This window comes from Camelus ferus, chromosome 2, assembly GCF_009834535.1.
Source record: "Camelus ferus isolate YT-003-E chromosome 2, BCGSAC_Cfer_1.0, whole genome shotgun sequence".
Lineage (NCBI taxonomy): Eukaryota > Metazoa > Chordata > Mammalia > Artiodactyla > Camelidae > Camelus > Camelus ferus.
In genome coordinates, this window is record NC_045697.1 from 88,932,420 (window position 1) to 88,944,597 (window position 12,178).

A 12,178-nucleotide genomic window follows, 5' to 3' on the forward strand; every position below is an offset into this window, starting at 1 on the left:
AAAAAATAGAAAAGTCAAGATCACAGAACCCAAAATGTTGGGGGCTAACGTCACAGATAAAAGATGAAGTTGGAGAATGAAGGTTCTTCTAGACCATGTGGCAATTCTGATCTCATTCTTGGAACAATGGGAAGTTACTGAAAAATTAATCAGTGGAGTATCAAAATTAGATATGCAGGACATTAAAGATCTTTCAGGCTACCCCGTGGAGAGTGCGTTGCAGAAGGACAAGAGGGGACTTGCATAAATTAGCTGGGAAGAAACTGCAGTGACCTAGGCAAGGTATTGTGTGAGTTTTGGCCAGTTTAGTGGCAGAGCAGTTGAAAAGTGGATAGGGAAGAATATTTGGGGAATTAAAATCAATGAAAATGTTGAAGATTTTGATAAAATTCAGGAAGGTTTTTGTCTTTTCAACTAGGAGAAGGGCAGTGCCACTAGGAGAGGAAATGCAGAGCAGTGCCACACGAAGCACATCTCTGGGGAACATCAGGACTTTGGTTTGGGACTTCCTGGGTTTGGAGCATCTTTGGGAAAGACTTTTGGGTCAATATGCTAGAAATGAGGAGTGGATTTCAGTTGGAAATATATAGTTAGGAGCTGTCAGTGTGGAGCAGGTAACTTAAGTACTGGGCACGGATGTGATAACCTAACATGACGATAGTGAAAAGAAAGCCTAGGGCCTTAACCTTCAGTAACTCTAAGAGTCAGTGGTTGTTTAGAAGAGAATGAGACAGAAAGTGGGCTAAGTCACAGAAAGAAAACCAGAAGAGTAGGAATGAAAGCAGATGTCATAGAAGCTCACGGAAAAAAAGTGCATCGAGGATGGAAATGTCACTAGGGTGGAATGATGCATCAAATAAGAGGGAAATTGAAGAAAGCATGGCAGAGTAATGGAGTCAAAGCATAAGAGTTAAAGCCTGGGTCATCATTAGGTCTTACGTATTTAGCTAGTTTTATAATCTGGATGCTAATTCATTTGGATGTTGTTAAAAAATAAGCCAGTGTAAATCATGCTCTTTTGTTAGTGTCAAAATATACTCTTGAGCTTGTGACTGGAACATTAGCAATATTAGCACACAGATATGAGTCTAACGTCTTTCTCAACTTTTTTTTTTAAAATCATCACCCTCTCAGGAGCTGTTTTAAATTTTTCTTTTCTAACCTCTGCCATCCCCACGAGATGAAATATTAATGCCACGAGTATACTCTCTGTCACCCCTAGAGAGACCCACAAACATGGTACTATAACAGATTTTCCTTTTGCTCCTCAAGAGCCCTTGTTCAACTTCTTGAGAGCAGTAGCCCCTGCATGGAGACTGCATGATCTAATGGTTGAAGCTATTGGCCAATTTTTGAAGTATTTTTTAGTATTTTTTAAAATAAACTTTATTTTATGCATGTAATTCTTGGTGTAGAGACCATAAAAATAAAACAAATGGATAATTAAATGAAAGAAGGGCTAAAAGGAAAACCCAGCCTGTTGGAGTCATTAATAAATCTTCAGGCAGGGCGGGGTCCCAGCAGTCCACTCCACATTTTTGTCGGGGAACTCTTACACATCTTGTTAACTTATGTTGTAAGAGGCACAGATTTATTGCCTTTAAACCGGAAGATGGCTCTGAGTGTGGTTTCTAAACTCTACAGATGCGACTGCGAAGCTTCTCTTTCCTAGGTTCCATTAGTGCGGCCTGTTAAGCCTTTGGTTTTCCCTGAAACGCCTTACCGCTCCTTCTTGCCCCTGCAGGGTTTGATGGCTGCATTGCTTCTATGCTGTACGGCGGAGAAAGCCTTCCTTTCAGCGGGAGACACAGCTTGGCCTCCATCTCCAGGACGGATCCCTCCGTGAAGATCGGCTGCAGGGGCCCGAACATCTGTGCCAGCAACCCCTGCTGGGGCGACCTGCTGTGCCTCAATCAGTGGTACGCCTACAAGTGCGTGCCGCCCGGGGACTGCGCCTCCCACCCGTGCCAGAACGGGGGCAGCTGTGAGCCAGGCCTGCACTCCGGCTTCACCTGTAGCTGCCCCGAGTCGCACACGGGGAGGACCTGTGAGACTGTGGTGGCCTGTCTTGGCGTCTTCTGTCCTCCGGGGAGGGTGTGCAAAGCTGGAAGTCCCGGGGGGCACGTCTGTGTCCCGAGTCAGGCCCCCGAGGAGATCTCCCTGCCTCTGTGGGCGGTGCCTGCCATCGTGGGCAGCTGCGCCACCGTCCTGGCCCTCCTGGTCCTGAGCTTGATCCTGTGTAATCAGTGCCGGGGGAAGAAGGCCCAAAATCCCAAAGAAGAGAAGAAACCCAAGGAAAAGAAGAAAAAGGGAAGTGAGAATGTTGCTTTTGATGACCCAGACAACATCCCTCCCTATGGGGAGGACATGACTGTGAGGAAGCAGCCGGAAGGGAACCCGAAGCCAGATATCATTGAAAGGGAAAACCCTTACCTCATCTACGACGAGACCGACCTTCCGCACACCTCAGAAACCATCCCCAGTGCCCCCCTGGCCTCACCCGAGCAAGAGATTGAGCACTACGACATCGACAACGCCAGCAGCATCGCCCCCTCCGACGCCGACATCGTCCAGCACTACAAGCAGTTCCGCAGCCACACCCCTAAATTTTCCATCCAGCGGCACAGCCCTCTGGGCTTTGCCAGGCAATCCCCCATGCCGTTGGGAGCGAGCAGTTTGACTTACCAGCCTCCCTACAGCCAAGGTTTAAGGTCCAGCTCCCTGAGCCACTCGGCTTGCCCAACCCCCAACCCTCTGTCGCGCCACAGTCCAGCCCCTTTCTCCAAGTCCTCTACCTTCTATCGGAACAGCCCAGCCAGGGAGTTGCATCTTCCGATGAGGGATGGGAATACTTTGGAAATGCACAGCGACGCGTGCCAACCTGGCATTTTCAACTACGCCACGAGGCTGGGAAGGAGAAGCAAGAGTCCCCAGGCCATGGCGTCGCACGGTTCTAGACCTGGGAGTCGCCTGAAGCAGCCGATCGGGCAGATTCCTCTGGAATCCTCTCCTCCAGTAGGACTCTCCATTGAAGAGGTGGAGAGGCTAAACACCCCTCGCCCTCGAAACCCGAGTATCTGCAGTGCAGATCACGGAAGGTCGTCTTCAGAGGAGGACTGCAGAAGGCCACTGTCCAGAACGCGGAACCCAGCGGATGGCATTCCAGCCCCAGAGTCTTCGTCGGATAGTGACTCGCATGAGTCTTTCACTTGCTCAGAAATGGAATATGACAGGGAAAAGCCCATGGTGTATACTTCCAGGATGCCCAAATTATCTCAAGTCAATGAGTCTGATGCAGATGATGAAGATAATTACGGAGCCAGACTGAAGCCCAGAAGATACCATGGCCGCAGGGCTGAGGGAGGACCTGTGGGCCCACAGGCAGCAGCCCCAGGGGTTGCTGACAACACACTGCCCTTGAAGCTCGGGCAGCAAGCAGGGAATTTCAACTGGGACAACCTTTTGAACTGGGGCCCTGGCTTTGGCCATTATGTAGATGTTTTTAAAGATCTGGCATCTCTCCCAGAAAAAGCAGCAGCAAATGAAGAAGGCAAAAGTGGGACCACTAAGCCAGCCCCCAAAGATGGGGAAGCAGAACAGTACGTGTGAACTGTGTGAACTTCGTGTACTGGCGTTGTTATAAAACATAAAAGCAGGAAACACTCAAACCATTGTGAGGTTGCCGACTAGAGTGGGTCACATTTGCAAAACAGGCCAGTATGGACCGGTGTTGGAGGGGAACTTAAAAATAATAACCACAATGCTGCTGAAACAGACTCAAAACAACTCTTTAATTTAAATGTACTTGGTTGACTTTATTTTCCTGCATGCATCGTATTTTGTAACTAGTCATGTGGCATGCAGCAAAGGTTTTTTCTTATTTACCGATGTTTGATTTGTGACTTTTCAGATTAATACTGTTGCCATTGCAGAAATGAACTTGTGCTTTCACAGTGGGGTCTGTGTATTGTTTCCATTGTATTATCACCATTATGTTTTGCATTGCAAGATCCTTGAGGCTTAACCAATCTTTGTAAAGTGTAGAAACAGTCCTCCTATCCTTGAATGAAAGACTAAGTATTAACACTTCTCAGAGTTACAGATTTCATAGTCGATGTTGCTCAGAAATGTCTGGATATTTGAATATGTTTTTTCATGACCGTGGGTACTAAAATTAAGTCATTTTTTTCAGCACTTTAGAATTTTCTTACCAAGTTTTGTTACAAATCCTGAATCTTTATTGTGAACAGTGATGGTCTCCTGACTTTCATCAGGCTTCCACTAGGAACGGAATGATTGCATGTTGTCCCCAGAACACTGCCCTCTCCTACTGTGGAAGGATATTCCAGCAGCACTTCTCAGAGACACTTTTAAAAGTTATTTATTGAAAAAAATGTTCTATGCTTTTAAAATGTTAAAGAATCTGCTTAAAGAAAGCCTATGATTGGACTTATTTTTCAACCATTTAACATTTATCCCAAGTACCCAGTTTTTATAATTTATATAAAGTCAAATTTCAAAACATCTTACTTTCTGTCATTTTGTAAATCATTTTTTTAATACTGTGTAAAAACTTGTTTTTACACCTAAGCTGTGTTTTGATACTGATATTTTCCTATGCTGAAGAGTTTTCTTACTTTCAGGGAAGGTAAGAAAATACTTTTTTTACATTTGTTACTTATGTAACGTTCATATTTTTCACATTTTGATATTTGTAACATACTGTATGCTTTCTACTTTTAAATGCCAACGATAGAATTAAAATATTTATTTAAAATACTTTGCATTCAGAGTATAATGGTAATTTTTCATTTCCCCACACTTCCCACGCCCAATTGAGAACAGTCTCTGCCTGTCCATGGGGTATGGCAAATTGAACAATAAATGGGCAACATCATTTTTTTTTAAAAACTCATGAGTCTGGATAATTGCCAGAACAGATATTTTAAGTTCACTTTAATAGATTTTTATCTGTCAGAATTCTTGGGCTTCCCTGGAGTATGATGAGTCTAGACTAGGTTGGGGCTTAGGGGACCACCTTTGTTATGAGCCTGGTTGAAGCCTTCTGGCCATAAATGTTTGGAAGCTCCCAGGAGAGCATGTTCACTAAAGGCCAGCTTTGTACCAGGCTTATAGTAATAGGAATGGCAATGAATTAAAACTAATGATGGGAAAAATGTCTGGGCCTCATTTTCTCCAAGGACCCAGCCCCCAATTTTCTATGTCCAATGGCATGTAGGAGGAATGGCAGTGAACACTTGGCTACACCTACCTGTCTTTAATCTATTGATCACTCTGCTGCATAAATTCTGAACAAATTCAACATGCTATCTTAGCCAAGACAAATTCCTGTTTTCAGGTAGTCACCCAAGAGTGAAACAGTTCAGGGGAAGAGACTAGCCCAGGACAAATCCATTGGTATAAACAGTTACATTTGAAATAATAGGACTTCTGCAAATTACCTCGCAATCTCAGAACTGTCTGCTCCGTCAAATATCTGCTCCGTAACTAATATTTGCTGAGAATATTGTCCTCTACCACTGGCTGTTTCATACTGAATAGAGATTTTAATAACATAGAAAAGTTTTTAGTTTACAAAATATGGAAAAGCTTTTAGTAAATAAAATATTTTAGTAAATAGAATATTTAAAAATTAACAGACTGAGATACATGCTAGAATTATTTTGTTATTTAGTAATGCTGAGATTATTATTTTTCTTCAAATAGAAAATAAAATGTGGGTATAATCTAAATTGTAATATTCTTTTCACATGGTTTAAGGACTGAGTGTAAGACTACTAACCTAATTTTGGAGGGGTCTTTTTTGTTACCTGTGATGAGCCAACATGTTTTAGTATTTCCCTGTGAATTTTAGTATTATAAATTTATGCATCAAATATGGGAACATGTTGATTGCTTTGCATAATTCAAAACAGGAAACATTTTTTTTTCTCAAGGAACTCTGACGCATCTCAATGTCCTTAAGAATATAAACTCTATAATTGAGAACAGTGCTAAAAGTAAAATGATAAACATGATTTCAACTAAGGATTAAGGGTAAAGAATCTGATGCCAAGATTCTGTATTCTAATTCCCTAAGAATTTTTTGCAAGATAGAGAATTACTATTATTTTGATTAATTAGTCCCAGTTTAGGCAGAAGATAGGATTCTTAAAGGAGCATTTCTAGTCTTTGGTTCCTCTTTGAAATCATTGCCATTGAAGCAAGAATAAAATTTATGTAGCAAAATGAATCAGAAATGTATGGAATGACATTTTCACTTAAAATGGGGATGAATACTTACTGAAATAGTGAAGTGACATAACATTACTGTAGTGAGGTGGGTTTTGGAGACCGACTGACAGGTAACCATCCCCACAAATTAATGATTAGTAGTGACCTGCACTTTCGCACATAAGACCATGATGTCAGAATTTTAATCCAGTCCTTGCAAGGGTTATTGGCTTGTCTGCAATACAGTCGCTCCTTGGGGCCCCTCCTGCTTGCGTGTTGTGGAGAAAACGTTACTTTCTTTCAGGTGCACACAGAGAATACCTTAGTGGGCATGTCGTCAGGAGAAGCAGCTTGTGATCACTCAGTCACAAGATCAGGAGGCTTAGATTGGCACCACGACACAGAACTCCAATCACTCAGCAGTTAAGGAGTGCACTGCTGTTGCTTTCAAGGCCGTTTACAAAATTTTCTAAGTTATTGACCATTTGTTCAGATAAATTAAAATCATCTGAGGAAAATGGAGCATCAGAAGGGACTGGAGCACAACTTCTGACTCATATGTTGCTATTAAAATGTTTATAGACACCAAGGTTGATGAGAGTGGTAACTATTGAAAGTTAGATTCTTTATAAATATTTTTCTTTATAAGAAAAAATGTATCACCCTGTGACTTTATTACTTCTAGACATCCCATCCCAGAAATCACTATTTTCATGAAATTTTTATTTACTTGAACTCAACATTATGATAAATTAATCTGTAAAAGGTAAAGATGAATTTTAAATTTTGAACCAATCATTCAGCAGTGCACTTTTTCTTTTTCCATCATTTTATATCATAGATTCAATTCTAAAAGAACTAATATTCCTAGATGACTCAATTTACATTCCCCTAGGAAAAATAAGCCTAGAAATGAAATATATTTTGGCATACATCTATTAGAGCTTTCAGTATGAAATAAAATATTAAAGTCTATGATTAATCTAGTACATATCCCTTACAGATATTTTGAGTGAAATGTCACATCTTTAAAAATTTACATGGTTACTACCGCTGAGCCCGCCAGCAGTTTTAATAGTTTACCAGTCCAGGAGTTACAGGCTGGTATTATATATGTATTCAGTATTTTCATTTATTGTTAATGAGTCAAAAGGCACTAGGTTCTAATACATTTTGGTGCACAGAATGTTGATACATACAGGTAAATATCACTGATCCAATCCCAACATAATCTATGCATCTACGATAATCATTGCAAACAAATATATTTTAGACCCAAGACCATGAAGTACAACATTCTCCCTCAACAAAGAAATACACTGAGATATAAAGAAGTTCAGTGTCCTGGGTAAATCATTTAATCATAAACAATTAAGTGTTCTTCATATGCCAGGCACTCTTCTTGATCAGGGGATAAAACAGTGAAAAAAATAGACAAAGACCTTCCTTGATGGAACTTCTATTTTAGTAGAGGAGACAGACAATCAACCAATAATTACAGTAACAATGTAATAACCAATAAATACAGTAACAATGATACAGTGTACTGTCCAGTAGAAACAAATGCTAGCAAGCCAACTGAAGCAGAGTAAGGGCTACATGTTGATTTGGGAGTGTGCACGCTAGTGTAGGTGGGTTGGTCAGGGAGGACCTTTCTGGGGAGGTGACATTTGAGCAGAGCACTGAATGAGACAGGAAAGCAAGCCAGGGACAGTCTCATGGGTGATGCTATTGCAGGCAGGGGCAATGGCATGGGGACGCCGCCAGTTGGAGAACATTCCATGTCAAAGGAACAGCCAGAGAGGGAGCGAAGCCAGCTCATTGTCAACACATCAACAAAGACTGCACCACAAAAACCTTAAGGTTGAATGGATGTGAGGATAAAGAGTAAGAATGATAATTCAGAACAGGCCCAGAAACAGAATTATTGTTGAAGCAAGTCTTCATTTATGTATATTCACTTGCAACGTAAGTGCATCTCCAAATGCAAAACAAACCCTGAGAATGTGGATGCGTACTCACACTGCACTGATGGTTAAGATCCAGAAGACAAAAGGAGAGATGTTTTTAATCCAGATGAATGTCTGTGCTAATGATGATTGATTCACGTGATCCTCCATGACCAATCCAAACCTGTAGGCATATTAATAGGAAGCATGTTAAGATATACAATAGTAAAGCAGTCTATTTCCTTTACTGCTGAGCCATGAATATATCCAAAGTATGTAATACCTACTAATTAGAAGATCGCAGACATTTTAATTTCAAAAATTGATTGATTTATTTTTTCATGAAGTGGATCATTTGCAAAGAAAAATTTTCAAGTGAAATGAGATAGATTTATATTGGTGGCAAAGAGTGATGGCAAACAAGATATCTCTAAGACTTGATGATAAATCTATGCCTAAACTGAAGGCAACTAAAACTTGTCCAAGTATCTTATAATGAGCTTTGTTTATGATGAGTGTAATTAACCTCCATCTTTGCATCACTAATAAAGTTTTGTACAAGTATGCTAGAATTTTATTAAAGATCTAAGTTAAGTGTGGTGAACTAGGATTAAGATGTAAAGACATACTTTAGGCATACACCAGGAAAACTCAGGAGGAAGTCTCTTTATGTGCGTATGACATATGTACAATATATATATGTCAGACCCAAAATTATGTTAGAATTCGTAGGCAATTCTGACAAATGTTTAATTGACATCCTATAGGTAACCTAAGGACTCTTCATATTTCTATTCCATGCTGAATGGATGACAGACTCGTTAAATCCTCACGTAACGTGTATTCAAGTTAGAAATACTGAAAATATTTTTGAGAGCGTCTCCATATCTGAAGACATATAATTAAAATGGAAGAAGACCCACAGAATGTTTAAAAACACACTGCATAAAAGCAGATAATTTCCAGGTGACCCATTGGATACTTCCAATTTTATTTATGAATCAATTTGCCGAACCCCCAAATCAGTTTGCAGAGTACAAAGTGCACTCATCGTGGTATTCTGGCAGAAAGTTGGGATCTTAATCTGTGTACCATTCTAGCCCAAATAAAATAACCACGAATGTACAGAGTTCTTTGGCAATGTCGGTTAGTTCCCCATTTCAAATTAAAACCACATTGTATGTGGTACAGATGTTGATGAAAATAAGATTCTGTTTTGCCAGAGCAGTCTGCTCACTTAAGTCATCCTTTTCTTACTCTATTTGCACAGTCTTTGGCCAAAATACTGCCAAGAACTTAGTTATTAGTACTCAACTTTGAAGTAGAAAAGTAAGACATCTAAGAGAAATAACTCTTTAGAAAAACAGCATGATTAAAACAATAAGCACAGCATAACCAACTCCAAAAATGTGTTAATTCTTTTATAGCTATGAGTCTGAAGAAAGAGAAAGATAGCAGGAACTGAATCTGGGGTAATAATGCTCATCAGAAAGTCAGATGATGAGCTGGACTCTTCATAGGAAACTGATAAATTTGGGAAATGGCTTTGGATAAATAGAAAATGAAAAGACGACTGCCCTCTTTGCTTTGAGAGAACTATCATCATGAAACTTGATGATCTCTACCATTTAATAGGAAACCAGTCATTAAATATTTCCTCTAACTGATGCAAAAAGCTTATGACAGCATGTGCTGCACACACGGATACATGGATCTGGAGAGTGAATCAAAACCAGAATTTTTAGAGACAGTGATTATAAAATACTGTTTCCTGAAAGAGGATGGTTTGGGCTGTCAGTATTACAAGACAGAAAAAGTGCATTTGCATTTGAAATTGTCTTAATTTATGCAGCTGCAGATCAAGAACAGAATGAGTCCAAGAAATGCTCAAGAGATTTTGAAGTGGCAAAGTCAATTATCTATAATTTATAGGCAGCTTTCTATCCAAATTAAAGCACAATTCCTGGCCACTCTACATTTAATGGGAACTTCTAAATAGATATTTGTGGTACATCAGGTTAAAGTATAATTATTCCCTATAAATTAGTCTGTACATGAGTCTCAGTAATAACGTACATTTAAAAAATGTGTTCAGCATTGTGTGTCAAGCACTGGGAAGAAGTAGGTGAATAAAGACAACTTTTGTCTTCAAGAAACTTGTGATTTGGGGTGACTAGACTCTTCCTTTTCCAAAATACTTCAAAATCTACATAGCTCTGTTCTCAGAGAATTATTTCATTCATTTCCAAATATTGGTTCTCGTGTGTGCTCCACACACATTCTTTTGGACAATTGATATAATCAGTAACTTCCTAAATTTGGTAAGCTACACATTTTTAAAAGTAAAAAAATAATAGGTCTAGTGAGTTTAAAGAACACAAGTTCTTAAAATAAGGCAATTTACTAATATTTTTCAGCAGTTCTGTCATTGTCTAATTATGTAAGACTTAGTTAACATTCCTGGCATTTGAGAGCTTTTGCCCTGAACTATTATCAGCTTTGTCCTAGCCTTCACTACTGATTTTGAAACTGGTTCATTTGGTTTCAGGGTTATACTTTTTCACAGAATTTGGTGTCAGCTCCCACAAAAAGTATGTTTTGCTGAATTTGTGGTAAATAGAGCTGAAGTATAATTCAGGTAAAATTACTGAATAACTACCTCTGACATGTCTAGTTGTCTTAAAGTTCCATTTGCCTCCCAATTCCGATGCTTTTAATTTTCCATTTTAATTTCTCTGGGTCCCATTCAAATTGTTATAGGGACCACTTGTGGCTATATTCTGTGGAAAAGAGACATTCAAAACTGTGAAGATAAAAATAATAACTAAGTGATTCATTCCTTTTCTGACATTTTGGTTTTCCAATCATATATTTTTTCAATTATTCTTGTGAAATAATAAAATACCTCTACGTGTCCTGGTTTTTCTATAAATTTCCTCTGGAGTATTCAGTATAATTTCATATTACATTTTAGGACTTTCTTTTAAGCAAATTACATGTCTCCTAAAAGGTGCTGCATAAAATAACTGGCAAAAAATAGTTTTATAGACTCAGTAATCATCATGAGATAACTGAAAAATAGAATCTAAATGATATTATCATCATCAATGTCACAAAACAAATGAAACATATATTTATATACTAAATTCTACTATAATGCACTTTAGGTAAAACTTAGGGCTACATTTTTTATAATATTAATCAGAGAACTTAGTTTTACTTTATAACTCTACCAACCTTATTTAAATTTTGTTTAATAAGTACTAGTAAAGGCCAATAACAAAGTAAAATTCTATAAGAGTTTATTAATAGTACTCTATAACAAAGACTACATGCAGAATAATGAACGTAACAAAACATTTTGCCTATACTGTCAAACACTGAAATTTTTTTTTGAAGTGTTTAAAATATTCTCATCATGTATTCTAGTTAAGTCTTTTAACTTTGGGGATAATTGAGAATTTTGGAGCAATTTCAGAGATAAGTTCAACAATATGAATTTCTGATTTCATTAAGCTAAGGTGACCTCTTTAATATTTCCCCTAATATTAAAATTGGTTTTAAAATATCAGCATACGGACAAGGCTAGTTCATAAAGGAAGTGAAAGATAGTAGTAAGTCTCTGATGCAGACACATGTTCACACACACCTTAACAAAGCAAATTGTGACTTTTTTTTAATCGAAGCTTCTTAAGTGATTTTGCCAATTGAGACTTGAGGAAATATTCTAATCTTCTCAAAACAAGGATTTAAAGAGAATGAATTTGCAGTTGATAGACTTGAGTGTTCTCTGAATTCTAAAAGGAAGTGATGTGATTAGTAAGTGACTGACGGGGTCGTTTGGGAAGCTCCCTGTGCAGAGCTACCAGGGGAGCTAAGGCTTAGAGCCGGTGTCTGTCAGGTGAAGATCTGGGAGCCAGCATCGCACACAGAGGGAGGGAAATGAGCCAAGTCATCACCTGGGGAGGAGCCTCTGTGTCCCAGGACCTGAGAAG

At 39.0% G+C, this 12,178-nt stretch overlaps 1 protein-coding gene across 1 annotated transcript in view; it reads left to right on the plus strand.

Annotated features, from left to right (window-relative positions):
- FAT4 (FAT atypical cadherin 4) overlaps positions 1-4,780 on the plus strand; it is a 156,678-nt gene extending 151,898 nt beyond the window's left edge. Inside the window, 1 exon segment of the mRNA XM_032463083.1 lies at positions 1,745-4,780. Coding sequence (XP_032318974.1) covers positions 1,745-3,609 — 1,865 coding nt within the window. The 3' untranslated portion in view covers positions 3,610-4,780.
- The last annotated feature ends 7,398 nt before the right edge of the window (positions 4,781-12,178 follow it).